This window comes from Cavia porcellus, unplaced genomic scaffold (assembly GCF_034190915.1).
Source record: "Cavia porcellus strain 051 isolate PalLab524CR breed Dunkin Hartley unplaced genomic scaffold, mCavPor4.1 scaffold_16, whole genome shotgun sequence".
In the NCBI taxonomy this organism is placed as follows: Eukaryota; Metazoa; Chordata; class Mammalia; order Rodentia; family Caviidae; genus Cavia; species Cavia porcellus.
In genome coordinates, this window is record NW_026947499.1 from 30,393,653 (window position 1) to 30,421,651 (window position 27,999).

General features: G+C 52.5%; 2 protein-coding genes, 1 long non-coding RNA gene and 1 other non-coding gene across 7 annotated transcripts; 3 read left to right on the forward strand and 1 right to left on the reverse strand.

Moving 5' to 3' along the window:
* The first annotated feature begins 136 nt into the window (after positions 1 to 136).
* On the forward strand, positions 137 to 7,883 carry Ranbp1 (RAN binding protein 1). 2 transcript variants are annotated; one of them, XM_005007322.4, is made up of 6 exons: positions 137 to 317; positions 1,577 to 1,713; positions 4,360 to 4,517; positions 6,055 to 6,183; positions 6,923 to 6,988; positions 7,467 to 7,883. In XM_005007322.4, exons 1-6 carry the CDS (start codon positions 303 to 305, stop codon positions 7,580 to 7,582), a joined length of 621 nt encoding a protein of 206 aa, XP_005007379.1. In that variant the 5' UTR covers positions 137 to 302; the 3' UTR covers positions 7,583 to 7,883. The 2 variants fall into 2 exon arrangements, with proteins under 2 accessions (XP_005007379.1, XP_003478439.1); XM_003478391.5 differs by having other exon boundaries at positions 7,470 to 7,883.
* LOC111754033 (small nucleolar RNA SNORA77) lies at positions 7,022 to 7,150 on the forward strand. The gene has a single exon (XR_002788766.1). It is a non-coding gene; the product is annotated as a small nucleolar RNA SNORA77 (small nucleolar RNA).
* Positions 7,627 to 11,084, reverse strand: LOC134470697 (uncharacterized). Its single transcript, XR_010039761.1, has 2 exons — positions 10,847 to 11,084; positions 7,627 to 10,754 (listed from the first exon to the last, which is right to left on the reverse strand). It is a non-coding gene; the product is annotated as an uncharacterized LOC134470697 (long non-coding RNA).
* Positions 11,085 to 11,297: 213 nt separating this feature from the next.
* On the forward strand, positions 11,298 to 27,878 carry Zdhhc8 (zinc finger DHHC-type palmitoyltransferase 8). 3 transcript variants are annotated; one of them, XM_063226116.1, is made up of 11 exons: positions 11,298 to 11,430; positions 19,599 to 19,720; positions 19,891 to 20,048; positions 20,138 to 20,310; positions 20,513 to 20,615; positions 20,937 to 21,028; positions 21,186 to 21,327; positions 21,529 to 21,649; positions 21,731 to 21,840; positions 23,051 to 24,048; positions 26,899 to 27,878. In XM_063226116.1, the coding sequence occupies exons 2-11, from the start codon at positions 19,684 to 19,686 to the stop codon at positions 27,107 to 27,109; spliced, it is 2,145 nt and encodes a 714-aa protein (XP_063082186.1). In that variant the 5' UTR covers positions 11,298 to 11,430; positions 19,599 to 19,683; the 3' UTR covers positions 27,110 to 27,878. The 3 variants fall into 3 exon arrangements, with proteins under 3 accessions (XP_063082186.1, XP_063082185.1, XP_023416436.2); XM_063226115.1 differs by lacking the exon at positions 11,298 to 11,430 and adding an exon at positions 11,969 to 12,155; XM_023560668.2 differs by lacking the exons at positions 11,298 to 11,430; positions 26,899 to 27,878 and adding exons at positions 11,972 to 12,155; positions 25,200 to 26,389.
* Positions 27,879 to 27,999: the final 121 nt, after the last annotated feature.

Here is a 27,999-nt window from a genome sequence, read left to right on the forward strand (position 1 = left end):
TCTCTCCGCTGATGGGCGGGCCGGGCATGCGCCGCGGGCATTTTGGCGGGAAGCACTGGGCGGGCCGGACAATGGGAGTGTCCGCCTTCTGAGCCAATAAAGCTGCGTTGGTTTTGAATCACGGCGCGTTTCCCGCCGCCGGGGTCAGGGGTCGGGGTTCGGGTCGTGGGGCGGAGGGAAGAGCGAGCAGGCGGGCGGGAGGCGCCGGCACCAGACGCGGGGGAAAGGAGCTACCAGTAGCCACCTAGAGGCCGCGGAGTCAGCAACGACCGAGCAAGCCGAGTCGCCGCCGCCGCGCCCCCATGGCGGCCGCTAAGGTGCGGCCCGAGTGGGACTGGGCGGGCGGGCTGGGATCGAGGTGGCTGGGGCCGCTGTGCGCGGCCACGTGGGCGGCCCGTGCCTCCTCCGGCAGCCTTAGTCGGTGATCGGACTGTGGGCCTGTTGAGATCGGAGTTGGGGCGCGCGGGGCCCTAGTGCTCGAAGCCTGTGGGGTCGGGGCACGTGGGGCCTTGGGGCGCAGGTTCTGGTCGCGGGGGCTGTGGGATGCCCGCGTGACCTTGGGATGGGTCGAAGTACAGCCATCGCCACGCAGGATGGCCCCCCTCAGGGGACGGGGTGGGCGACTAGTTTCCTCCTTTACGGCCCACGTTTACGGGCTTTCCACTAGGACTTTACATCCTTCCCTTGTGTCGCCCACGCAGCCCTTCATTCATTCGGCCCTTTACATCTGAAACTGCCACTAGCTTCTGTGGCAGAAACTCGAGTTTCTGGGTGGGAGGGAATGGGTCGTAGATGCGCCGACCCAAGGCGGGGGCGGCTTTGTTGGCTGGTGTGACTGGACTAGGTGCTGGCCGCAACGGAGCCGCAGTGCTGTGAAACCGAGGAAAAAGCAGCGAAGATCTTGTATTTACTTTCCCCATCTGAGTTTGATACTGAGTCCAGGATTTTTTCTGGATTACGAGTTAGATCTAAAATACAATTTATGCCCCTAAATTCTCTAAATTGGAGTAGAAGCTTATGCCTTTTACTTGGGAAACTTAGCTTATAACAAGCTATCAACTTCATTTTTCAAGCCACAGTAAAATTGCTGGGAAAATTGTGAATTCTGTGTAAAACAGCCCCATAGCAACTTGTTATCGTGTAGTAAGCAAGAGCTTGGATGTTTCACAGATTATTGGTTACTTTTTGCGTTAAGGCAAACACTTCTGTTGAGTTTATTGTGTTTTTTGATCTTCACAAAAGAGGAAACGGGTTCAAAGAGATGAGAGAATTTCTCCCAGGCTATTCTGCAAGGAGCTGGAGTTTGAATGGATCTGACTTTGAGTCTAGGAAGGGTTGCTGAAATCTGGGGTCTTGCTTTATGCTTATATTGTGATTTTTGTGGCGCGCTAAATACACATAAATGGAAATCTTTGCTAATGTGAAAAGCTAAGTGCTAAATTTCCAATTTGGGATGAGGCATGTCCTTGTGTTGTAGACGCCATTCACTATTGCCATTCCCACTGTTGGCGCTACTGAACTCTGGCTGAAGGCCAAGTCCACAAGCTAACAACATTCTTCTCACCTTTCTTCACAGGATACTCATGAGGACCATGATACCTCCACTGAGAATGCAGACGAGTCCAACCATGATCCCCAGTTTGAACCAATTGTTTCTCTTCCCGAGCAAGAAATTAAAACACTGGAGGAAGATGAGGAAGAACTTTTTAAAATGTGAGTAGGTTGATGCTGTCCCAGAAATAGGTATCTTTGGTACAAGGTCAAAATTATTATTAAAGACAAAAAGGGGGGCCTGATTCCCACCCATAATCTTCAAGAAATAAGCAGGTTTTGTAGGATATGTATCTTAGAGTGAACCTAATTTATGCTCCCTGTTTTTCCTCAAAGATTGCAGTGTAGAATGCCCAGTTCTGATCACTCTGAGGTGTGATAATGAGCACCTTAAATTATATAAGCTTTCTTCTTCACTACCTCAAGCCAGCTAGACTGGGAATGGTGTCTTCTGTTGACCTAACTTAACACAAGCTGCTTGAAGAAAGGGTGTGTGATGACTAAACCCTTTGGAAATTCGTTTGACTAAACTTTGCTGGGTGCTCCTGATGGTCTTCTTGCCACCTTGCCTCCAAGAATTCACAATACCCTTCCCTGGGTTGATCAGGGAATCTTAACTGGTTTTGCAACTTGAATTGTATTTCATTCTGGGTTTTGGTGCTATACCTGGACACCATAGAATGGGTCATATTAAAGAATAGAAGTGTATATCTTATTCTGGAGAAAGGCTAAAAGCATGATGCAGCCTCTGATGTGGCCTTACAATACAGTTTAAAATGACGGAAGGGCCATGGTGAGACAGGGTCAATTAATACTAGGTTAGATCTCTTCCTTTTACAAAAGCATTCATGATGTCATGAGGGCCTCTTCCTCTTGATGATATCTGGTCTTCCTATCTTCTAGAGGTTCCTACTTCCAAATGCATGAATTTGGGGATAAAGTTTTGTTTGTTTGTTTGTTTGTTTGAGACAGGGTTTCAGTGTAGGCTGGCTTTGAGTTGTGTAGTTCAGGCTGACCTCAAACTCATGACAATCTAATCCTTCTGCCTTCTAATATGTGAACTTCAGGGGGCACATTCAAGCCATGATGGATGACCTTAGCAGTCTCAAGCTTATGAGTCACCTGTTTAATATCTTTTATGCACAAAATAATGCCTGGAATTACAAGAAAAATGAGTGATGACTCAGGTATAAAGGTTCCCCACCTCTTTTTTTGGAGACAGGGTCTTACTATGTACTTCAGACTGGCCTTGAACTCACAGCGTGTAGCCCACGCTGGCTTCCCAAGTGCTGGGATTATAGGTGTGCAGCACCAAGCCCAACTCAAGGTTCCTTTTTATTTTTTTGTTACTGAGGATTGAACTCATGACTTTGCACTTGCTAGGCAGACACTTACGCTGCTCAGCTAAAATCTCGGGCTATCAGGGTTCCTTTTTAAAAGTTACTCTACACACACCATTTGAAATCTTCAATGGAAAACTTCAGTAGCATGTGTGGTCTTGAGACAAGCCTTCTGCCTTGGGAAATCACAGCGATTTTGGTCTGTTGCCTACACAGAATTACTGGGAACACTAGTTTAAGTTACACATCAGTGAAAATAAAGTTGTTTTTCCTAGGAAAACCCCTTCCCTCTTTGAAGCATGTACAAGATTTCGGGTTATAGTTTGGTGTTCTGAAAGAAGTGGGTTGGAGAGGGAGCCCTAGGCAAGAAAGACGAGCTGCAGGTACCTTTGGTCCCAGGGGTTAGTGAGACATTTCTCTGAAAACATTGGATCACTAGGTTTCTGTTCCACCTAGCAGATGTCTCAGAAATAGATATCTTTGGTACAAGGTTGAAATTATTAAAGACAAAAGGTGGGGGGCTTGATTCCCATTCCCAGTCTTCAATAAAGAAGCGGTCCCTGTGCCCCTCCTCCATCCCCTGCTGAGGGGTTAGTAGCATCCTCCTAGGGTGACATGGTGTTTGTTTCTTGCATCTCTGCCCACATAGAGTGAAAATATGCTCCTTGGACAGGAACGGGGTTTTTTTGTTTTGTGTTTTTTGCACCGGGGATCGAACTGATGACTTCACACTTGCCAGGCAAGCACTCTGTGCCCCTGAGCTAAATCCCTGGCCCTGGATGGGAACTCTTGGTATGGGATATGAGGACAGCTGTTTGGGCCCTTGGACCTCCTGTAACAAATCTTGTGAAGACATTGTTTCCCTTGACAGAATTGAGTTTGGAGAAATGGATGGAGAGTATTAAGCCGAAGAGGGATAGTCAGGATTGGGTATGCAGGGAGAAGGTATTGGCCTAGTCTTGAAGACAAGACTGTTGGATTCACTAGATTCCTGGTGGGAGTGAAGGCCTGCCTGGTCCCTCTCCATGGCGGGGGCTGTGGGGAGAACAGGAATAATATCAACGTTGAAGGAAGGTCTGGGCCTGTGGAGAATGAGTTGTTTACCATGGCTCTTTATTATATGGGGTGATCTTGCCTGGGGACTGGGTTGTCCAGTCCACCAAGGGTTTCTTTAGCCACTTTGGGCACATGTCCCTTTTCTATTAGAGGAAACTGATGTCTTCCTTTTGGTTGTGAAGTAAAAACAACCTGGAATTTGATGGGCTGTTGTACTCATTTGAGTGGTACTTCCCCTATTTTTCAGAGCCTGAAGGAGGGCAAGAGTGTTTGTAGAGACATGGAGTCCCACAGCGCAGAGTTGTGCTATTTGTTTAATGTGTGAAGGGCAGATGCTTTTTCTGTTGAAACATTTAGGATGTGCATTCCCCTCTCTGCATTCTAAGCACTCATTTAATGGTTTTTCTCACAGGCGAGCAAAGTTGTTCCGATTTGCTTCAGAGAATGATAGCCCAGAGTGGAAGGAACGTGGCACTGGTGACGTCAAACTCCTAAAGCATAAGGATAAGGGGACCATTCGCCTCCTCATGAGGAGGGACAAGACCCTGAAGATCTGCGCCAACCACTATAGTAGGTTGACTCTGGGATTGTGTCTGCCCCTGAGCCCTGCACTCTGGGGAGTGATGATACATGCATTATGATTTTTGTGCCATGTGTTTTTTACATGTGCCTCTGAACCACCAGCAAACATGTAGTGGAGTTTATAGTGTGGGAAGTAGTAGCAGCAGTGAGTCCCCTTTGCTGCATTAGTAGCTGCCAAGTAGGCTGCTGGTGGGTTCTGTATTCACATGTGCATCTTGGACTGTGCCTTGGTGCCAAGCCTGTTTTCTGAGCAGAATTTGTCCGATGGGGTAGAGACCCTTGTCCTGGGCATGGAGGTAATTGCAGGCAGGGACTGGAGTTGTTGAGTGTACCTTAAGAATGATATGGAAGAGGGCATGGATCTGAAGTGGCATGAGAAAGACCTCAGTCCCACCCTATACCAGTTACCTCTTGCCTCTCCTGGTCCAAACCTGAAAAATGTGTTAGGGAGCTGGCTCCAGTCTTGTTGGGCTCCTGGATAGTTTCTGTGAGAGCTTTGGGTGTTTGGGCAGAGCTGCTGACATGGTCAGTAGTGCCTGCTATATATTATGGGCCCTAAGTGGATGAAAAGAATGGTCATGGGTGAAGACCAGGCCAAGTAGGATGTGGGGAGAGATACGAAATGGTCAGGATGCAAGAACCCCTGTGACAACTATGTCAGCCTATGGAACAAGACCCCTGAGCTTTCAGTTTCAGCTGTGATTGTTGAGAGTGGCCAGCGGGCCATTAGCCCCCTGCTGCCAGGGAGGGAACCCACTGACTAGGCATAGGCACCAGAATTGTCTCCACTCAGCTCCCCTTGGTATGGGAGCTAAGGGGTTCAGGATAAGTATTTATTTTGGGCCATAGCTATGTCTTCTGTGACACAAGTATCTGTTGAGGGATAGCTGATGTCTAATACTTATGTCCTCATTCTCTAGTAGTGTCTCTGAATTAGAGAGAGTTGAGTGGTTGGGCAGCCTGACCATGTGCCCTCTGGGTGATGCTTCTGCTTCTAAGCTTCTTTCCTTCCACTGAAACACCCCCCTCCCCCATTTTTCTCATTGGCCAGCTCCCTAATGGTATTGATGAGTGTAGATGTACTGACATGTTGAGTGCTTTTAGGATAGGCTGGTCCCTTTGGTTTATACCTTGACATTTGACATGGGGCTTTGGGGCTGCACAGCCAGAGTTTGAACCAAGGGGTTGGGATTGGGCTAGAGTTGCTTTTGTAGAGGTGGGCTTTTTGGACTAAGTGATCAAAAAAGATGTTGGTTTAGAAGATCTTTACTGAGTGTCCTTATGTTTGGGGACCAGGCTACCCTGTTCCCACATACAGGATAGTTGTGGTTTTAAGTGAATATTGGGCATTTTCAAAGGGTTTGCATAAAATTCATACCCCATGGGGCTTTGTCTAGGCTTGGTTTTCAGACCCTAAACTGCCTCTGCATTCCCAGAGGGCCAGTGAGGAGGGCACTCTGATTACAGTGTGACTGAGCCGGCCTTAGTGGCCCTCAACATTCTCATAGTCTTTCTCTCCTGATAGTCACGCCCATGATGGAGCTTAAGCCAAATGCTGGTAGTGACCGTGCCTGGGTCTGGAATACCCATGCTGACTTTGCCGATGAGTACCCCAAGCCGGAGCTGCTTGCCATCCGCTTCCTAAATGCTGAAAGTAAGCAGAAGGGGGTGCTGGGAACCTTCCTGACTGGACTGCCTGTCTGCCTGACAGTGTAGTGATTTAATTGCAAGCAAATGCTTTGCTTTGTGGGGAAGCTGACAGTGATTGAAGACAGTGCTGACCTTCTGTTAAACTCTGAGGTATCTATGCTGAGATGCTGAACAAGTGTCCTCTGAGCAGTCTTGGACCTGACACTTGTTTGCTGCCCAAACTCCAGTTCCTGTTGAGCATATGGACCTATTGTAAGACCGGGAATAATGATGTTCCCTTGGTCACCTGGGCACCAGTAATCAGCAGATACCCACAAGCCCAGAGTGATTCATCTGCTCTGGTTTCTTTCCCATCTGGATTGTCAAAAGCTGTGCCCAGCAGATCCTGGAGGAGTTGGTATGTGCTGTAGACACTACCCCATTGGCTGACAGAAGGGTGCTGAATGAATCTCACCCTTGCTCTGGGAATGGGGCTGTCCAGCAGCCCTTCTAATAAGAAGGAAGTACCCCAACTCTTGGTTGCTAAATTATTAGACTAATGGAGGTGGTTCAGCACAGCTGTCGGCCTGAGGGGGGACTCAGTGAATGGTCCATGCAGGTATCAAATGGCTTGACCCTCCCTTGGGCAGGGCAGAGATTGGCATAGGTTAGGGCCCTTTCTGAATCCTGCCTCTTCAGACCCTCCAGGATATATCCTTTGCATAGTCAGGGCTCTTAGGAAGTCATTTCTCTTCTTTCCACAGATGCACAAAAATTTAAAACAAAGTTTGAAGAATGCAGGAAAGAGATTGAAGAGAGAGAAAAAAAAGGTGACCTGGTGCAGGGGGGGTGGTGGCTTCCTTGCAGACTCACTCTGCACTTGGCTGTAGCCTCCAGGCAGGTGCTTTTTCTGTCTGCCAGAGAACCATTCCAGGGAGCTGTGACAGCCTTGACCTGTCAGGGGGGCAGTGCAGCTTCTTGGGGACATAGAATGCTTCTTGGTAGGCCCCCAAGCTGTGCTCATTGTCATTGGTCTCACATCACTTTAGTGTCCAGGTAGCCAGTTGAGTCATAACTCTCTGGAACCTATGGTGGACTGAAGATTACAGCGAGGACTTCAGTCTCTTGCTCCTCAGATGGTGACTGCTATAGCAGGTGACCACATGTCACTGAACCCCTCAGCTGGGAAGAGTGGAGGTTGATGTTTAGAATGTGGGGGCTCCTGAACATGGTTTGGAAAGGGGAGATTAGTCTAAGAAGCTAGGCTTTACCTTTTCTTTTGTTGTGCTTACTTGTGCTTTGTTTTAGCAGGACTGGGCAAAAATGATAATGCGGAAAAAGTAGCTGAAAAGCTAGAAGCTCTGTCTGTAAAGGAGAATAAGGACCCTGGAAAAGAGACCGAAGAGAAATCAGAGAAGCAATGAGTCCTCTTAACTTCTCTCTTTTTCTTTTTCTTTTCTTTTTTAAATTTTGCCCTCCCCTTTCTTTTTGTTTTATTTTTAATTCTGTTTTGTTTCTACAAGGGACTTTATATAAAGAACTGAATTCCAACATTCAGGCCATTTTTTTGTTTTGTTTTTCTAAGTTTTTACCCTATTGAAGATGACTTCAGAAAATCCATTCCCCAGTCATGAAAATGTACTGTGCTAACTTTCTTTTCCATAGTGGAAACACTTATTTATAGTCATCAAAAATAGTAAATAAAAAATGCATTTGAAACCTGGACCAGATGGCAGGACTTCGTGTGGGGGGGCCGCATGGTAAGCACTGATGTCCTCCCGGCTCCTGGGTGTTTGCCTGTGTACCTTCAGTACATGTCCAACTCTGTCTGCATTAGTGGCAGCTGGTCTCCACGTCACCATAGCTTGATTTCCTCGGACATTCCCTCTTTCTTGCTAAGAGTTGGTGCTCAGGGCTAAGGTGTGCACTGCCTCCCTGAGCCACTGTTCTGCACTGTGGTGAGTAGAGATAGGCTTTGCAGATGCATGTGCTGGGAACAAGAGGATCACTAGGATATTTTGGCTTCAGTACAGGAGGTAGAAGCCAGCTGAACAGGTCTCTATGTCCTCAGAGATCAGGACTTCTGCATTACTGAGATTATACAGTGTTCCCAGTAGCATCAAAGACATTTTCAAGGGTGCCATTTGGGAGTTAGAAAACAGGTCTTCGTAGATATCTTGAGAGTTTCAGTATATGAGAGGTTTTTTATTTTTTATTTATTCTTTGTCTTTGAGACAGGGTCTCCCTATGCAGTTCAGGCTGTCCTTCAGCTCGCTTTGTAGCCCAGGCTGATTTCAAACTTGCCACAATCCTCTTGCCTTAGCCCTCCGAGTGCTGGGATTATAGGTGTGCACCACCACACCTGGCTTAATGAGAAGCTTTTTGGAGTGTGATCTTGCTGTCATACTGTGCTGTGGGGTAGCTTGAGAGATAAGACTGGGGACCTGGCCACAAGAGAGCCTTGATCATGTCTCCTAAGGCAGTTTGGCATCAATAACTAGTACAACTGCTTTACAGTGTGGCTATCTGCTCATTGCTCTTGCTTCTTGCTTTCTACCTATCAGTCTACGTCCTACCAGCTAGTTCCTGTTGTGTCCTGTCCTGTCTTATGACCGTGTATCTTAACAACCAGTCCTTGGTCCCTCTGGGGATAATACATTTCCAAATGCAACTGTTCTTAGGTTTTTGTTGCTTTATGGTTTGGTTAGATTTTTTCAAACAGTCTTGCTACATAGCTCAGGCTAGCATTGAACTCTGTGTTATCAAGGCTGAGCTTAAGTCTTTCTGCCTTGGCCTTCTAACTGCTGGGATTAACAAACATGCATCACCATACCTAGTTTTAAGGCCCAGTTGACTTAACTGGCTGTCTTTGTTGTGCCCTGCTTGCCAGGGGCCTTGCAAGTTTCTAATAAGTTGGCAGTTTGGTTGGGCTTTTTCCATCCCACAAAGACAGGAGGCTCATTTGTACATATGGCAAGCTCCTGATACATTGGAGTTGTGGCACGGTTTATCACAGGTGACTCCTCACTGTGCTATACTCTGTAAACCCTACTGTAGGCCACTAGTCATGACAATCAGGTAGCATGTGCTCTTGATCTTTCTCAATAAAAAGCTCTTGGCTGTTAGATAACCTTTCAGCCTGGAAGGGATGCTTAAGTCTCTTTGCTTTGGATTCCAATACAACTCCAGGCCAAGCCCTTTCACCTTGGGGAGAAATGTCTAAGGGAGAGTTCCAGGTAGCAAAAAACCCTTCAGAATTGTTGGCGACACTGTTCTCCTGTGCTTGGTGGGTATCACTAAGGAAGTGGTTTGCTGATACTGCAGGAGGGAGGTAAGTAGAGGCTTGCATCCAAACATCAGTTGTGTTGAGGCATGATATAGTTTGAGAAAAGACACCAGCAGGGGCTGTGTAAGTCACCTAGCTGTGGGCTTCCTTTGACAGGAATTCGTACAAGAAATGCATTGATGTATGGCAGTCCTACCTTTCCCACAGTGATATTCCAAGACTCCCAGTGGATTCTTGAAACCTCAGGTAGTATCAAGCCCTGTAAAACACTAGATTTTCTTCCATATGTACTGAAGATAAAGTTTATGAATTGAGTATAATAAATTAAAAACCTTAATAAAGTAGAATAATTATAACAATGTTGTAATAAGTGAATGTCATTTCAAAGTGTCTTTTTAAAAGTTAAACATTAACTGCCAGACTACCAGACTAAAACAATTATACTAAATCAAGATATACTTTTAAATATATTAGCCATGTTGGATTACAATAATTTTTTTTCTATTTTGTGTGTCTTTCATGAGAATACCTTGTACTATAAATCTTAGCAACTTACACATAATTTTTTTTTTCAGACAACGTCTCACTGTAGGCTGGCTTCAACCTCCAGAGTGCTGGGTTTATAGGTTTTTTTTTGTTTTGGTCCTGGGAGTCAAACTCATGACCTTGTGCTTGCCAAGCAGGTGCTTATGCCACTGAGCTAAATCCTTGGCCTGGTTTTTTTGAGACAGTCTTACTACCTGTTTAAGGCTGGCCTTGAATTTGCAGTGATCCTCTCGCCTCAGCCTTGTAATTACTGGGATTACAGGGGCCGTACCACCGTGCCCAGCTAATACTATTTTTATCTTTCCTAATTGAAACTTCCACTTTTCGCTTAAAGGAAGCTGTTAGGCCAGCATCACTATCCTGTACTTTGGAGCTATTAAATTGAAGTAGGAAAGCACAGCCATAAGATGGCTACTAAGTATCAAGTGAGTAGGAAGATACAGCCTGGGTATCTTGGGCTAAGGGAGGTTTTTCATCTTAAGGGTGAGAGCAGGACCACAAGATTGAACAGAACAGTTCTACACATTCAAAAACAGCACACAACTGGGTGGGGTGACCCACATCTATAATGCCAACAATCTGGGAGTTGGATGAAAGGAGTGTCACAAACGAACAATGTCTGGGCAAATGTACCCTCGTGGTGGAGTCTGAGCCTCTTGTTCTGGGTTGCACAAGGGCAGGAGCAAGAACAAGGCCTTGGGTAAATCTTCAGTGCTGGGAGCACTCTCCCCACTTTTGTGCTGGAGCTGCTGGACTGGGACCTCCTACAGAATAGAAAGCTCATCACCATTCATGCCACTGGATAGCTATAGTAAGGGCTCAGATCCTGGGTTCCCTTTAACAGCCCACAACCTACCCTGTGGACCTGGCTGGGTGCTTCATTGGTCTCGAAAGGCAAAGATGGGCCTTATCTAGATCAAGAGATTTGTGGCAGGGAGGAGGTGGATGCTGGGTACTGAGCCTTGACTATGGCGGAGCAAACGCCCAAGTGGGTGACAGTGCCCACCAAAAATCTCCACCTAGGGAGGACTGTAATGGGCCAGGTTTGGGAGAGGGTGCCCCTGGATTGGCCAGGACAAGAAACCCTTGCTGTGCGAGGCAATGGAGGTTGATGAAAGTTTCCACTCCATCAGCTGGGCGCTGCTGCCTGGCAGAAGAAGCCAGTGCAGGTGCCCGCTGACCCGCTCACATCGCAAGTGTCCTCAGACGGCCTCAGGTACCAGTCCACCTTAAGCAGTGGTGGCCACGGCGCTGGCGGGTGGGATTTCCTGCAGTACGTGGGCCTGCGCACCTGACCTATCCCAGGTTGAGGCGCTCCCAAGGGGCCACCCTGCCTCAGGGAGGCGCCCCGGGTTCAGCTCACACAAACGGCGACGACGCAGAGGGACCCGTGGCCTGCTAGCAGAGTTCTGTCCAGCTCAGTGCCCCGAGGGCTGTGAGGTGGGCACAGTAGATAACCACTCTGCCCCTGCAGCGTCACAACCCCCACCCGACCCTCGTGACCGTCAGGCTGCAGACGGAAACAGTCTCGCCCCACCCGGGAATATCGCGAAGCGAGGTCGTCAGCCTGCTTCGGGACTGCCTGGCCCAAGGCCCGGCCCGGCAGTATTTAGGAGCAGAAGCTGTGTAGGGAAATATCTGCACAAACAGGCCCAGAAGGCACCAGGCCAGGGTCTGCGGCCCGGACCGGGAGGCAGGCGCCGTCCCGCCCCTCCGCGGTCCCGAAGGTCGGAGGGCGCGTGCGTGGGGGCCGCGGGCGGGGCTGAGGAGGGGGCCAGCCGGCCCGGCGCGCCGCCCCCTTCCCCCGCCCCCCTTTCCGGCTGCCCAGTCCACCTTAAGGGGCGCGCTGACATCAGCGCGCCGCCGCCGCCGCCCGTGGGGTGGGATTTCCTTTGCCGCCGCCACCACCGCCGCTGCCGCCGCCGCCGCCGCCGCCGCCGCCGCCGCCGCTGCCGCCGCCGCGGGTCCTGCGCGCGCCTGGCCGCCCGCCCGACCCCGGCCTGACCCCGGCCGGCCCGCCCGCCCGGCCCCGGGGAGGGATGCCGCGGCGCGGCGCCCAGGATGCCCCGCAGCCCCGGGACGCGCCTCAAACCCGCCAAGTACATCCCGGTGGCCACGGCCGCCGCGCTGCTGGTGGGCTCCAGCACCCTCTTCTTCGTGTTCACGTGAGTCGGCGCCGCGCCCAGAGTCCTGGTGGCAGCGGGAAGCTGGCCTGGTGCGGCCCGCTGGGCAAGGGGCAACTGCTGGTGGGCTGGACGGGACGGGGCGGGGCAGAAGTGGGGTGGGGCAAGAAGGGCGAACGTCAGCCCTGAGGAAAGGGGCTGCAGCGTGGAGTGCTTGTGTCCTGGGGCACCAGGGATAGGTGAATCCTGGGGGGCAGTAGTGCTGGCTGGACGCCTCTGTGCCAGTCAGTCCCAGCGTGTGGCTACAGCCCTTCTCTCCCACGTGCTAACCAGGGGACCCTGTCACCCAGAACTCCTAACTCTACCAGCGATGAGCGGTGGGCCCTCCTTTGATCCCCTCCCAGCTGCCCACTGTAGTCCAGTGCCAAGTTGTTCCGGCGTAGGTGTGGCCTGGCGCAGTTGCCACATGCCTACCCCTGCTGCCACATGCTGCTGACCCTGACCTGGCAGGGTTCTCTGTCTTCCTTTGGCCTTGTTATCTCGAAGATCCTGGTGATCATCGAAGTTGGAAGGGGTAGGGCAGGTCACGCCTTAGAGACAGGCCAGGATTCCAGTTGCAGAACGGGTGTGCTCTCATCAGCAGGGCACCAGATGACTCCAGCCTCAACTTCACCTTAGGCACAGGTTGACTCGCAACCTGGAGTGGTTTGCTGACCTCCCTCCATGGTTCTGGTGTCATCCTGCAGATCCTTCAGCATGAAGGATTAGGGGTTCTAGGCTTCAGTTTGAGGATCTTTTACAACTCACCCTCTTCCACAAGTCTGAGATCTTGATGTGGCCCAGGTGTCCAGAAAGATGGCCACCTATTTCCAGATGGGAAAGCCTCTGAGTGTGAGTGAGCATAGGGTGGGCAGGATTGGTCTGGTGCCATTTACCTTTGTAAGGGAGATGGCAGTGGTGTGTGTGGTGAGTCTGAATTGGGTGCCTGTGGAGGCGGGAGAGGCCCTACCTGGAGGCTGGGGCTGGGTGGATGCTGCAGGCTGCCAAGAGATGTTTAAAAAAGGCCTGTGTGGACGGTCTTATTTCTGGCTCTGGAAAGCCAGTGTGTTCTTGTCACTCAGATGCTGCTGGTTGTGGGATAGAGAGGGGCTGGTGGTAGGCGAGTTTGGGAGCCAAGTCCACCACCACCTGAGGGTAGGATTCAGCTCAGTCCAGTCCCCACAAAGGCTGGGATGTGCCTGTTTTAGGTTCTCACTCCTCAAGTGCAACTTGGTGTTTTTTTGTTGTAACTTTAAAACTAAGATATGTTCTCTATGGAGAACTTGTGAAATGAAGGAAAAAAGTTGTAATGAAAACCAGTCCCCTACCCTTGGTGGCCCCTGCCCCCATCCTCTGAACCCTGGCACACCCTGGCATCACCTTTCCTGCACATAGGCCATTCTGTAGCTGTGCTTGTGGGTCACTTGCCCATAATTTCTTTCTTTCTCTCTCTCTCTCTCTCTCTTTTTTTTTTTTTTTTTTTTGGTGCTAGTCATCAAACTCACAACTTTGCACTTGCTAGGCAGGTGTTGAGCCACTGAGCTATATTCCCAGCCATCACTGCCCATCATTTCAGAGGGTCAGTTTATGTTATTGTATTGGTAATTCAGTGCAGCGCCAGGTATTGACTTCTGGGGCTGCTGCCACTGTGCATAGGTGCAGCCAAACTAGCACTGGGTCCCACACTATTTTGTTGTCATCTTGAGACAGGGTCTTACTGTGGAGTTCAAACTGGCCTTTAAACTCACTATGTAGTCCAGTCTGGCCTCAAACTTGTGGTAATCCTGCTGCCTCAGCCTTCCAAATGCTGGAATTGCAGCCCTGAGCCACCATATTAGGCTCCCACACCATTCTTTTTTTTTTTTTTTTTTTTTTTTTTTTTCATTTTGGTACCAGGAATTGAACTCACAACCGTGTATTTGCCATTTGCCAGGCAGGCATTTATGCCGCTGAGCTAAATCCCTGGTCCTTCCCACAATATTCTTGAAGCTAGAATTTTAGAATCATCAACAGTGGTGCTCTTGAGCTGTACTGTTCCCTGGTGCCCCAATCTGTGTGTGGTCCCTTCTGACTCCAGATGACTGCACTTAGAAGACATTACCATGTATATCCCTGTGGTAGGATGAGGACTCCATTGCTTTTAGGTCCAAGCAGCCATCTAGTGAGGCTTTGAAGCAAGGCCTGTTCCTTCGGGACAGGGAATATGGTGACTATACGGCCACATTTCCAGAGCTAACTGGCCACTGGGGCCCTAACCTGTCCCATTCTGGCACAGCTGGGCTATTCTAGATGACTGAGGACCTGAGGATTGATAAAGATCTCCAAGGAGCTGTTTGAGGGCAGGCCGTGAGTATCACTCCTGTGTTGGTGGGGTTCTAGGCAGCTCTGTGCTGGGTGGATGTCTTTGTTGGGACAGGCCTCTTGTCCCTTATGCCCCTCTTCTACCACCTGTCTGGGCACAGGCCCACTATGTCTCAAACAGGAACCTTGGAAGGGGAGCAGCTCCACACCCTGCCCTAGGAGCCTACACCGGGCTCTATTCTGCGTTTGCTCCTCAGACTTTACTGAATCTGAGTAGCTACCACATCCTCGCCACACTCAGTAAATATGAGTTGCCTCCTTCAGGGCAGTGGTTGCTGGTTTCATTATAGAGTAGGGAGCTTGAGGCCTGGAGAACTAGGGCCACCTCCCTCATAGTCTGCTCATGAAGGGGGAATGGGGCTAACAGGACACTCCAATGTCTCTGCAGGAGAGGCTCCAGTGGAGGGAGGAAGCCTGATGTGGGGTATACCCTCTCTAAGGATGGGCACATCCTATGAGGCAGATTCTTTGAGCTCTTTCCAAGAAGCTTTTTGGCAGTCCTGGTGGGGTTTGTTTACCCTGGCCCCTAGATAATTCTTTTTTTTATTTTTGGTATTGGTACTCAAGGTAAAGATTTCACGCTTGCCAGGTAGGTGCTGTTCCTCTGAGCTGTATCACCAGCCCCAGAAATCCTTCTTGCTGTGTACGCCAGGCTGGGTCAGGTGCTAGGAGAGGTCTGAAGGCCTCCATGCCGGGCCTCACCACTCCTTTTCCCTAGAACCACTTTGCAGAAGGATGAGGACCCCGTGCACGCCAAGGGGCCAGGGGCTGCTTGGTCAGGCCACCAATTCCAGAGCTGTGTTGAGCTGTCTTATGTCTGTCTGAGGTATATAAGGATAGTCCTCAAATGAGCTTGAGCCCTCTTCATGCTTGACACCTCAGCTCAGAACAATAGACTGCAGGTTTGGGTCCAAGCCAGCCACAGTGCAGGGGTGGAGTAGGGGAGGGCTAAGTAGTGCTGACTGACACTCTAGAGACAGGGATCTCGGGAAGCCAGTGTTCCCTACTGGGACACATCATATATGACCATCTACAGCATCCCTGACCTTCTAAGCCTGTTTCCCCACCTGTCAAGTGTCTGAGGGGATCAAAAAAGTGGGTGCAGGTGCTTCAGAACCTAGAGGCCCTGCCTAGAATGACCAAGGTAGAGTGGTTGCTGACCTGTGGGGCCTGGATACCCGCATGGGCCAGTGCCACTCTCACAGTTTTAATGAAAAACCTAATTTAAATTAAAGCATCTATCTGAGTTAAAATTTTCCATTCCATATTTAGCTGTGGCAGACTTTCTGCCCCTAAAGCCACCTTCTTGCCTGGGTGGTGTGTCCCTGTTGGTCCTGGAGGGACTTGGAACCTCCACCTGGGTGGAGCACATGGTAGGGTCTTATGTGGTGTCTAGGTCCCTGCCACTGAGGAGGTAGAGTTGGACCAGGAGAAACACTTGGGGACTCAGAGCAAGCCCTCTCCAGCACTCTGCCTTGGCCATAGCACAAGTTGAACCAGGCTGGAGGGCATCATAAGGAAGTAATTGGCTGGTGCCTGCCTCATAGAAGGCCAGATGCCCCACCCTGGCCTGAGGCCCTCAGTCTTCCTGTCCTTCTGATACTCCTCTCCAGGCTCCAGGCTCAAGCAGGGGCCTCCTGAAGCCAGCTAGGGAAGGGGCAGCCTGGCATACACCTCAGGCCTAGGCAGTTGTGGGGTGTCATCCTAGCAGGCAGAGGAACTTGCTCAAATGAGGTAGTACTGACATGTACTTGGATTGAGCACTCTTGCCTGCTGGGTCTTGCCCTGAGCTCACGTGTCCTTGTGTGTCCTTGTGTATCCTTGTGCATCTTTGCATGCTCTCATGTGTCTTCTCTGGTCTTCATGTGTCCTTCCACATCCTTGTATGTTCTCAAGGGTCCTCATGTGTTCTCATATTTACTCTTTCTCAGGGAGCAGTGTGAACCCAGACATGGGGGGCAGAGGGGTAGTGGGACTAGAGTTAGAAAGGATTGGGGACCAGGTGAGAGGAATATGCCTGTGCATATGCGTTCATGTATGTCCATATGAACAGAATGTGTAGTTATGTTCATGTGGTGTGTTTATCTTCATCCATGCATATGTACACATGTATGTGTCTGTGGATGCCTCTGACCTTGAATGTACATGTATCTAGCTTGTGTACTCATGTCTGTGCATGTGTGCACACATATACTTGTGTTTCTTGTAGCATGTTTATGTGTTCACATGTGCATGTCTGTGCACGTGCCAGTGTGTACATTTGTCTCATCCTCTGCCTAATGCACGTGTTTTCTGAGTTTTGAGTCTTGCCTGGGCCTTCATAGGTTGGCTGGTGGGCCTGCACCCACTTAGGTGGGGTCAGGGCTTGAACACCCCTACGATAGCACATGGAGGATGACAAATGCATGGTTCTGAGTCTAGTTCCATTCTGAGGGCTGGAGATTATGGGAGAGCAGTGGCCCAGGTCCAAATCACAAAACCTGTACCTCCTTAGACCCTTCTGAATCCAGCCAGGCCCCTGTGGGCCCTCCCAGTCACTTAGGCAGGAAATGCCCACACTAAACAGAGGCTACCCAGCACCTCAGCACAAGCGCTGCCCCATCAGATGCTAATTCCCAAGTGTGGCCCTATTACTGCATGGTGACTGCCTCCACCCATCCCTGGGCATCTCACTCAGGGCTGCTGTCTAGCCCTTCAAGGCTCAGAAGTACACTATGATCTGTTAGTGGGGAGCTTGGGTCAGTGTGAGGTTCAGGTGAGCACACCCTGAGACTAATCAAGTAATGGCCAAGAGGCAGAGCCCAGCTGGAACACAGAATGGACCCCAGGCTTCTAACCCTCCTCTCCCTGCCTAAAACATGGGAGGACAGCTGCTGTTCCACCTGTGGTAGGTTGTACCGTGCAGACTGGCCTTGGATGCAAGAATGGAGCCTGTGCCTGATCTCCCCACATGTCCTCCTGCCCTCCACTCCCCCGCCCATCTATGTCTGTGTACCTATCTACCCCATTTGCAACCCATCTTGGGATGCACCTCCCTTTCCCTACAGGCGGCCTCCACAGACACCATGAGGATCTAATATTCTGTTTTCATGGTCTTAAAATTCTGGATTTTTAACAAGGGGCCCACGTTTTCACTTTGCCTAGGTCACGTAGCTAGTCATTCCAGGTGACACTATAATGAAGGTTCTCATTATCTAGTGGGCTCCGAGGTGCCCCATCTTTCCCTGGAGGGCTGGGGCAGTTCACTTGGAGCATGTCTGTCCCCTACCTGTCAAGCCCATCCTCTCTGGCATTTGGGACTGTGTCTCACACCATACCCTGCCAGGCTGACCATTCCTGAGAGGCCCACTGTTGCCTTGCTGAATGGTGTTGGATTAGAAGTCACAGGCGTTTTGAATGCCATGTGTATGCCAGGCAGGGGTGGAAAACATGGAAGGAAGGCATGTGGTGGGTGAATGACCATGCCACCAGGACAAGGATGATGGCAAAAGGTCCAGCAGGAAGAAGGACCCTTATGGTCATGGCCCAAGTCCTCACACTGCATCCATGCCAGGCTGTGGAGAAGAGGAAGGGGTAATTCATGGTTCTCGGCCCCACAGAGGGTACTGCCGTGGGAAGCAGAATCCTTAAATAGCCTTTTGCTTTCCACTAAAAATAGTTCTGCTGCCATGGAGGTGGTTGCCGAGGTGGCGGGGCTGGCTCCTGGCCAAGGCAGGCGGGGGCGCACCGTGTGGCCAGTGTGCGTAGGGATGGCACAGGGCCATGGACTCCTCTGGCCCTGCTGGTGGTCACTATCTTTCCACTCTCCTGGTCAGGCCTCCCATGGGGACCTCCTCTGGCCCTCAACTGCACAGAAGGCCTGAGTATGGGAGGGAGTGAACCGCCTGCATGCCTCCGCATGTGTCACAGCAGCTGGGTGCAGGGATCCAGCAGGAGAGACAGGGAGCTGAACGGGTTGGCTCAGGGACCCCATTGCAGAGTCAGGGCTGGGAAGCGTGAGGCTGAGGGATCTCTGTAGAGGAGACTCTTGTCAGGTCACATGAGGGCTGAGGCAGGTGTGCATCAGGGACATGTGCAAGACCAGACCCTTCTAAGAAGGCTATGGAGGTTAGCCAGGAGTCTTGGAAGGCTTCCCGGAAGAGGGGGTAGGCAGTCTTGGAGCCAAGTGCTGGAGGAGGAGGTGCTGGGGGACCTTGTGCTTTTCCAGTGCCTTCAAGTGTTCTGTGCTGCCATCTGGAGAGTAAGGTGACAAACAAACTAAAAAGAAGGCGCTGCTGGGGTAGAGTTGTACCCTTCAGGGAAGAGCAGAGGGCTATTCCCTGTGCTTTTGTGTCCAGACGTTGAGCTGCACGCCCTAGACTCTGGAGTCTTCCTAGTCAGGGAACCCTTCCAGGCTGAGGACAGGTCTGGGTGAGGTCCGGGTGACCTGAGTTGCCCAGGTGAGTCACTGGCCTCAATCCATCACAGCATATGGGTGCTGTAAGCTTATTTCCTGTACTGGGCTCTCACTTCCTGCCTACATCTCCTATCCCCTACCAACCCAGGACAGGAGAATCTAGAAAAGTTGTGGCTGGGGTAGAAGTATGTACTTGGTTAGCTTTGGGCCACTTTTCTATAGTGACCCTAGGCTGATGAGTTTCTTTCTTTCTCTTATCTTTTTTTTTTTTTTTAATCTCTTTCTTTCGCTCTTTTTTATTTTTTGAGTCAGGGTTTCACTGTGCAGTTCAGGCTGGCCTTGAACTCATGTTGTAGCCCAGGCTGGCCTTGAACTCACAGCAGTCCTTCTGCCTCAGCTTCCTGACTGCTGGGCTTACAGGCGTGCAATACCATTCCTGATGGGCCTCTCTTGAACCTTAGGTTCCTCACCTTGAATTGTGTTCTAGAGAGCTACCGGTGAGGTTGCTGGGATCAGAAATAGCATGCAGGGAGTCACGGGGTAAGGGATTGATGGTCCCAGGAGACCTATGACAACTCTCAAACGCCGTTGTTGGCTGGGCAGACCCAGCCTACACACATATAGCTGCATTTCCTAGCTGTACCCTGCACACCCCCAAACCCAGATCTCTGCCTGGCTATCAATTGCAGGTGCCCGTGGTTGACAAGAGCTGTATCTCCAGCTGTTCCTGTCTACAATGGCATCATTTTCCTCTTTGTCCTGGCCAATTTCAGCATGGCTACCTTTATGGACCCTGGTGTCTTCCCCAGAGGTATGGCCCTATGATGGGGCAGCTCATTTTTACTAGAGCATGAGTGACGAACTTAGAGAGACTTGAAGGTTCCTAGTCAATGGGTTAAGCAGAGATTGGGGAACGGACCCTCATGCTAGGGAAGTCACCTTCATGTCTCTTCGCCACTCCACCTGGGTCCTGATCTGCAGCGGACGAGGACGAAGACAAGGAGGACGACTTCCGGGCCCCGCTGTACAAGAACGTAGACGTGCGGGGCATCCAGGTCCGCATGAAGTGGTGTGCCACGTGCCACTTCTACCGCCCACCACGTTGCTCACACTGCAGCGTCTGCGACAACTGTGTAGAGGTGATCGCCCCACTGCCCTGTGCCCCCACTAACTAGGCCCCATACCCAGTCCCATCCATCATGCATCCTGACACACTGCCTCTGCTCAGGACTTTGACCACCACTGCCCCTGGGTCAACAACTGCATTGGACGCCGCAACTACCGTTACTTCTTCTTGTTCCTGCTGTCACTCAGTGCACACATGGTGGGCGTTGTGGCCTTTGGTCTGGTCTATGTGCTAAACCATGCTGAGGGGCTTGGAGCTGCCCACACCACCATCACGTATCCTTCGTCTCAAAGGCACATGTATCTCAGGAGGAGTTGAGGCTCCATGGGGTTGGTCAGCTACCTGGGGATCCCAGTGAGCGAATAAGCTTCTCTAGATGGGTAGAGGGGGTAGTATTTGTACACAGGCACCTGCTATATTGCCAGCATGTTGAGATCTGTCTGTCCACACCTGCAGCCATTGGCCTTAACGGGCCAGCATGGCTGTCATGTGTGTGGCTGGCCTCTTCTTCATTCCTGTCATCGGCCTCACTGGTTTCCATGTGGTGCTGGTCACTCGGGGGCGCACCACCAACGAGCAGGTGCAGACTCCATGGGGCAGGGCCTGCAGAGCCTTAGGGTGGGGTGGCATGCGCCACTGCAGAGGGTGGGGCTTGGGGTACCCTGGCATGGTCCTTGCTGTGGAAGCTGTTGCCACCAGCCACTCAGCCTGGAAATTCTGCAGCTCCCTGTGGCGATATGTGGGGGTGACCTGGGTTAGAGGCTGCCGTATGCTGACTCTGTCCAATCTGCCTCCCACAATCGACCACTCTAGAGAAATCCCAGAATCCTTTGTCTGTCCTCTTGCCTTCTCTAGCCTGGACCCTGGGTGGCTAGGCTGGCTGAGGGTCCTGTGTTCACAGGTGACTGGAAAGTTCCGTGGGGGTGTGAACCCCTTCACTCGAGGCTGCTATGGGAACGTGGAGCATGTGCTGTGCAGCCCCTTGGCACCCCGGTGAGGCCCGACATGGATGGGGTTAAAGGGACCTGTGGGGTGGGCCTCAAATCCTCAGCCCAGGCCCTTTCTGCCCTCATCAAGTGGGACTGGTTCTGCCCTTCCTGTACGTTCGCAGCTGGGTTACCTGGATATTCACCCCTGTGCCCTGGTGCAGGTATGTGGTGGAACCACCGCAGCTGGCACTCTCCGTGAACCTGAAGCCACCCTTCCTTCGGCCTGAACTCCTGGAGCATGCCGCACCGCTCAAGGTCAAGCTTAGCGACAATGGGCTGAAGGCAGGCCTTGGCCGCAGCAAGGTGGGGGCTTGGACTGATATGGAGAGGGGATTGGAATTGGATCCATGGAGCAGGGAAGCAGGCAGAGGAAGGAGGGACCCAGAATAGGTAGACGGGGAAGAACTGGGCTAGTTCTGGGGTATGGTCCCAGGGTTTCAGAAAGGGAAGTTAAGTACTACCCCTCATCCAAGTGACCCCTCCCCACTAACCCTGATCCCCCAGTCCAAAGGCAGCCTGGATAGGCTGGATGAGAAGCCATTGGATCTGGGGCCCCCATTGCCTCCAAAGATGGAAACCAGCAGCTTTGGAAGTGATCTGAAGACCCCACGACCTGGCAGTGCTGGTGAGATGGAGCAGTCAAGCTGGGAAGGGACATGGTCTGATCTTTATCTGATCCCATTCTGATAGTGGCCTTTCTTCCCAGAGAGTTCCCTGTCAGTACAGAGGACCAGTCCCCCAACACCTGCCATGTACAAATTCCGGCCAGCCTTCCCCACCGGTCCAAAGACACCATTTTGTGGGCCTAGTGAGCAGGTAAGACCTGTCCGAAGTGGCCCTCCACCCACCCTTTCCCTTTCCTGAGAAGGCTGTCCTTTGGCCACGTGAATGCCCACAGGACCCCATCCTTTGAGCACCTGACCTGAGGTCTATTGGAAGGGAGCAGGGGGTAAGGGGCTGACACTTACAGACCCAACTGGGAATCTCTGTCCTTTGGTTGGCATTGTCCATAGTGCAGGTGGGTGGCTGCCCCCAGGAGCAGTCTGTCAGCATGCCTGGAATTCCCCCATTAGTCACTCTTTGTGGCCCACGGGAAGACTTCTGAAGAATTTGAAATTTGTTTGGGAAAGCACATTAATTTTCTGTGAATTAAATGCTCTGCTGTCCATCACTGTGGAGCAGCTGGCAGCACTGGGCAGCCTACACAACAGGCTGCCTGCTGTCTTTGAGGACCACCAAGGGCAGGCCCTGTAAATCCTGATCAGTTCCACTGCCAGAACTTGTTCCTCGATCTGTTTTCTTACCCCTTGCAGTTGGGGCCACTGGGTGTATAGTGAATCGAGGACTTCCTGGCTGAGAGTCCACTCCTGGTGGATATAGTGGCCCTGCCCCACAGATAGAGGGTCATCTCTGGTTGAGAATGGGCACCTAGGTGCCCTCCCTGGGTCAGCTCCTTACCAAGACTGACCATAGTCCCACAGGGAATTCAAACTAGCTGGCTAAGTATATCCTGGCCATATTTACCCTCATCCCCTTTGGGATTTGAGATTCCTGTGGCTCGTCTCCATCCAAGTCATCTGCTGGAAGAGGATAGGAAGAAGCCCATCCTCCCTGTGTCTGACACTGCCTGGAGCAGATGGCTCCTGGTTGGGTAGACTCCATGGGCACAACCCTGTGTCTGTAGCAGCAGCTCCGCTTAGCGCTGTAGAACCCTTATGCCTTTGGGCCCAGGGTCAGTGTGACCTATGTGGTCCCTCTTGGGAATTGGGACAGTGGCAGATCTCATACAGCCTTGCCTTGGGAGATAGTCTCCTGGATCATTATACTGGCCCCATTCCCTTCTTTCACAGTGGGCATGAGAACGGGAGTGGTGGTCAGGCATGAAGAATATCTCAGACCATGTTTTAGGCACACCTGGCAGTAGGGCTGTATCCCCAGAGTTCTGGCTTCTACGTGGTCATTGCATTGGTGGCTGCAGGCTGGGGGGTAGTAGGTGTGCAATAGCCAGTTCTCTCTCTCTACACAGGTCCCCATGTCAGGTCCTGACTCCTTGACCCTGGCAGATGACAGCACCCACAGCCTGGACTTTGTCTCTGAGCCCAGCTTGGACCTCCCTGACCATGGCCCGCATACAAACTACCCGCCGTCCCCGCCGCTTAGTGCCACTGATGCCTTCTCCGGTGCTTTGCGCTCCCTGAGCCTCAAGGCTGCCAGCAGGCGGGGTGGGGACCATGTGGCCCTGCAGCCCCTGCAGTCTGAGGGTGGGCCCCCCACACCCCATCGCAGCCTCTTTGCCCCCCATGCTCTACCCAACCGAAACGGCAGCTTGTCCTATGATAGCCTGCTTAACCCTGGCTCACCTAGTAGCCATGCGTGTCCAGCGCACCCCTCAGTTGGTATAGCCAGCTACCGATCACCCTACTTGCACCCTGGGGTGGGAGGTGACCCACCACGGCCCCCACCCCGCAGCTTCAGTCCTGTATTGAGCCCCCGGCCTCGGGAGCCCTCACCTGTGCGCTATGACAACCTGTCTCGGACCATCATGGCCTCCATCCAGGAGCGCAAGGACAGGGAGGAGCGAGAGCGGCTGCTGCGCTCCCAGGCTGACTCCCTCTTTGGTGACTCAGGTGTCTATGACGCACCCAGCTCCTACAGCCTGCAGCAGGCCAGCATGCTCTCTGAGGGCAGCCGCGGCCCCATGCTGCACTATGGCTCCAGAGACGATCTTGTGGCTGGGCCTGGCTTTGGTGGTGCCCGCAATCCTGCCCTGCAGACATCCCTGTCCTCATTAAGCAGCTCTGTGAGCCGGGCACCGCGGACATCCTCTTCCTCCCTGCAGACAGACCAAGCCAGCAGCAGTGGCCCAGGGCCCCGGCCAGGCAGTGGGTCACACAGGTCACCTGCTCGCCAAGGCCTGCCCTCTCCACCTGGCACTCCCCACTCGCCCTCCTATGTGGGCCCCAAAGCTGTCGCCTTCATTCACACGGACCTCCCAGAACGGACGCCCTCGCTGGCTGTGCAGAGGTGGGTGTTGGCGGTGTGGGTGGGCTCCCTGAGCAGGGCATTGTTCAAATGCCTTGGGGACCCTCTTGGCCTAGTACTCCATGTGGTGGCTGTGGGGACCAGGCAGGGAGAAATGGCTTCATCTTGCTTCAAAGATCCTTTAGTTGTCATCCATAAAGAATTCCCCTGGGCACACTATGTGTGTGTGTGAGGAGATGAGAATTTGTGCCTTGAGTGCAACATCTCGGTGTGTCAGAACTGGCACAGACCCACCCCATGGAAAGGCCCATGGATATTTTTCTCTGGAACTGGTGCCATACCACAGCATGGGTCTCTTTTGGGTAGTGGGCTCTGACCTTGCTGGGTCTGCTTGGGGTTCTCCTTGAATCTGCTGTGGTGTAGCCCCAGGAGGGTGAGGCTGAGGATATATCATAGTGGAACAACCTACCCAGGAAATGGGGGCTTCCCTGCTTCCATATGGGAAAAACGGCTTCCCAGTGGTTTTTACTGAGGCTGTCTCACAGGGCCAGGTCCAAGTGGGAGGGTTGAGTACTGTGTAGGACAAATGTTCATGCTGGGCAGCTCATGGCACCAACCTGGCACTGCCTCATCCAGGACCCCACTGCCTTGAGCAAAGGCTCAGTTGTTTCCTGTTGGTAGACAAGGCCCTGGAAGAGATCCCTGACCAGATCCCTAGGCCACAAGGAGGCTGTGGAGTGCAGCCTGGACCAGAGCAAGCCCCATGCTATGGCCTGGCTGGCTTCTTGAGATTTAGGAGGCGGCTATGATAAAAGGAATACAGGAGCTTCTGCACATAAGGATGCTTAAGCAGCAAGATCTGGTCAGCACGGGCAGGCCAGAGGGCAGAAGGGAAGCCCCTCAATCTCCTAAGATGGGTAGAGAGGGACCAAACAGCGTTAGCACTAGAATTCCCAGCCTAGGCTAGGGCTTAGGCTTAGGGCTTATTAGTTTAATGTCCACTTGGCCACCCTGTTCTCAGGCCAATGCCAGGTGTAAGAGATCGAGAGACCCAAAATGTCTGATGACATTTGTCCTGTGACAGTACAACCCAGGTTCCAGGACACAGCTCTAGGCCACGTCTGTATGTGTCCTGTCACACCACCGTCCCATGTTCACTGTGTCTGTGCGTGTATGTGCTTGTTTTAATGCAGGGACCACCCTCAGCTGAAGACCCCCCCAAGTAAGCTTAACGGGCAGTCCCCAGGCCTGGCCTGGTTGGGGCCTGCTGCTGGCCCCCAAGGGCCCTCCACCAGCCCTGCCCGGCACACGCTGGTTAAGAAGGTGTCCGGCGTGGGTGGGACAACGTACGAGATCTCGGTGTGAGAACTGACCACCACCTGTCTGCCATGGCGCCACAGGGACCAGGACCCCATGGTGGTTCCCTCTTCCCCCCACCAACTTCTCTGCCCCAGGGAAAGGCCACCGCCCAAGCCTGGTGTGGACACATCAGCAGGAGAGAGAGCCACGCCTCCACAAGCTTGTCCCAGCGCCCTCTGCCAGTCCGTCCACTCATCTTACCAGGAAGTTGAGTCCCAGGGCAAAGCTGGGCCTAGGGTTGCCAGAGTGTGGGCCTGTGTGTCTGTGCCTGCTGGGGCACCGAGGGGGACCCAGATTGCTTCCCCCATTGGCCAAGCTCAACCTCATCACCCTGTCACCCTTGTTGCCTAGGCCAGGCTCCAGCAATCCTCCTGGCCTACCCACTTCACGTTATAGATGAGTCAGGTGGGGGCCTGCCCTCCCAGCTGCCCCTAACACATTGCCTTTCCCCAGCTGGCTGGCAGTTTACAGCTTGTCAAGGCTGATGCTTCTGCAGTTCTGCCCTGCTTTGGGTTGTGATGGATGGGTGGACAGCCAGACAGACAGGCAGCCACCTGTGGTGGGGTTCCACTCCGTGTGTTCCATCTTGCCTGGCCTGTGGGCTTGTGTCCCCATGTCTGTTTGCTGTGCTGCCGTGCCATGTCCAGTGTGTTTGCTCGGCTGCCACTGTCCCTTTCATTGAAGCCTTAACTTCTGCTTTATGCTCTTGTGGGGTCAGAGGATATGAGAGCAGGCATGCAGACCAGACACCACGCCAGAGAGCCAGTGAGACCTGGAGCCCTGTCCCCAGCCCTCAGGCTCTCCCTGTCAAACTGGAGCATCCCCACCCCAAGGCATATGAAGTCCCCGGCCCTGGCCTGGCCAGTGCCATGTGGAAAGCACATTGGAGAAAGGGGTCTGTGCTTCCTCTGGCATCAGGGACCTGAGATTAAGCACATGGCAGCGTCTGCTTGCATTGTGTCTGTTTTATGTTTTTATATTTACATCTATATATCTATAATTTTATTAAAAAAAGAAAAATTCATTCTGATCCTTTCCTTGGACAAAGCCAGGGCTGCGGGTGCAGGGGCCCCAGGGAGTTGGGGTTATTAGGAAAGGGGTGGCTGGCTGGCACAGGGCAGAATGTTCTTTAGGGTATTTCCTCTGACTGATGCCAAGTCCAGGTACCAGTGGTAGGCTTTTGACTGGCAAGTGTGAGTTTCTTCCAGTCTGTACCCTGGTACAAGTCACTGTTGGCACTACCTAGGTGTGTGGGGAAAGCCTGGATCTGGGCCCTCCCCAAGGGCTTGGAGAAGATGGAATAAGGGTGCACTCCTTCCAGGAGTTCTATTTTCTACAAGTCACTGACATGCCTGGGATATACTGGGGAGTCCAAAGAGCCCTTAGATCTTTGGGGCTGAACCTGGGCAGGGCTGGTGGAATGGGAGCTCAGGGACCCAGAGGGAGGAGGTACCTAGAGCCTTGGATCCAGCATCTCTGCCCTATGCTGACCTCCACCTTTCTACTTCTCTCTTTGGACCCCGTGGCCCACAGGGGGCGAATAGGCACCTGTAGCCGTGGATGGGGGCGGCGTGGCCAGCCCAGGGGGACCCCCAGCCTGCACCTGTGCCACCTTGGCCTCCCTGAGGACCGCCCACCGCTGCGGGCCCCCTGGAGCCCAGCCTCTGGGGTACCCCCCCGCGGGACCATGTGCCGCCTGCACTCGGCCGCATCCAGTCTTTTCCCCAGCCTCTCGGGGCCCTAGCCAATTGCCAAGCGGGCAGCTCTGAGGCCCTGGATAGCCCAACTGGGGACCCAGGAAGCCAAGCTGCTATGGACCCTGAGGCAGATTGGGTGTGGGCAGGGGGTCCCCTCTCCACCAGCCATGTTCTGATTGACTCCAGCCTGCCAGGGCCCGTGACCCTGTGTCTAGGTGACCTCAGGAAGTCTCCCACCTGCTGCAGGGGGTGGAAACCCCTCTGGGACCAGCATGACCTTCACCCCAGCTTTCCTGCCCCACCAAGCACTTTAAACTACTTCCTCTTGGGGACCCCGGCCTCTGTGGGTTGGGCTGGGGTGGGGGTCTCAGGTTGCTCCTGCCATCACTGCACTCTCCCTACCCTACTCCCAGCACAGGAACAGATGCCTTAACCTGGAGCCACCAGCCTTGTGGGCCATAGGCCTCAGCCCATCTGGCTGAGCCCCTTGCCCACCCCACCCATGGGTTCCCATCCCAGCTCTTCTCTAGCCCCACCTGGGCTGTTTGCATCCAGGGATGATGCCCCTGGGAACTTGAGGGCTCTGAAGCCCACAGCCCTGCAGTATCCCAGCCTGCAAGGCCTGAAGGCCCCCAGGGCAGAGCAGGATGGAGCTCTGCTGCCCTCTTCCTGCCCCCTCGGATCATGTCCCAGGGCCCACTGTGGGCAATAGGTCTCTCCCATTTTGGGACAAGAGAGCCACAAAGCTATTCTCTATTGTTCTGAGGTGTTCCCTCTGCCAATTGATTTCCCCAAAATAAAACTTTTTGGTGTTTACCTCCATGGCTCTGTTCAACAATGTGGTCCCCTTGTCTGAGCCTTGGGCAGTGCCAAGAGGCTAGCTGGACAGGGACCCTGGGTTGAAGAGGGGGCAGTAGCCCTGGGAATGGTGACAGGG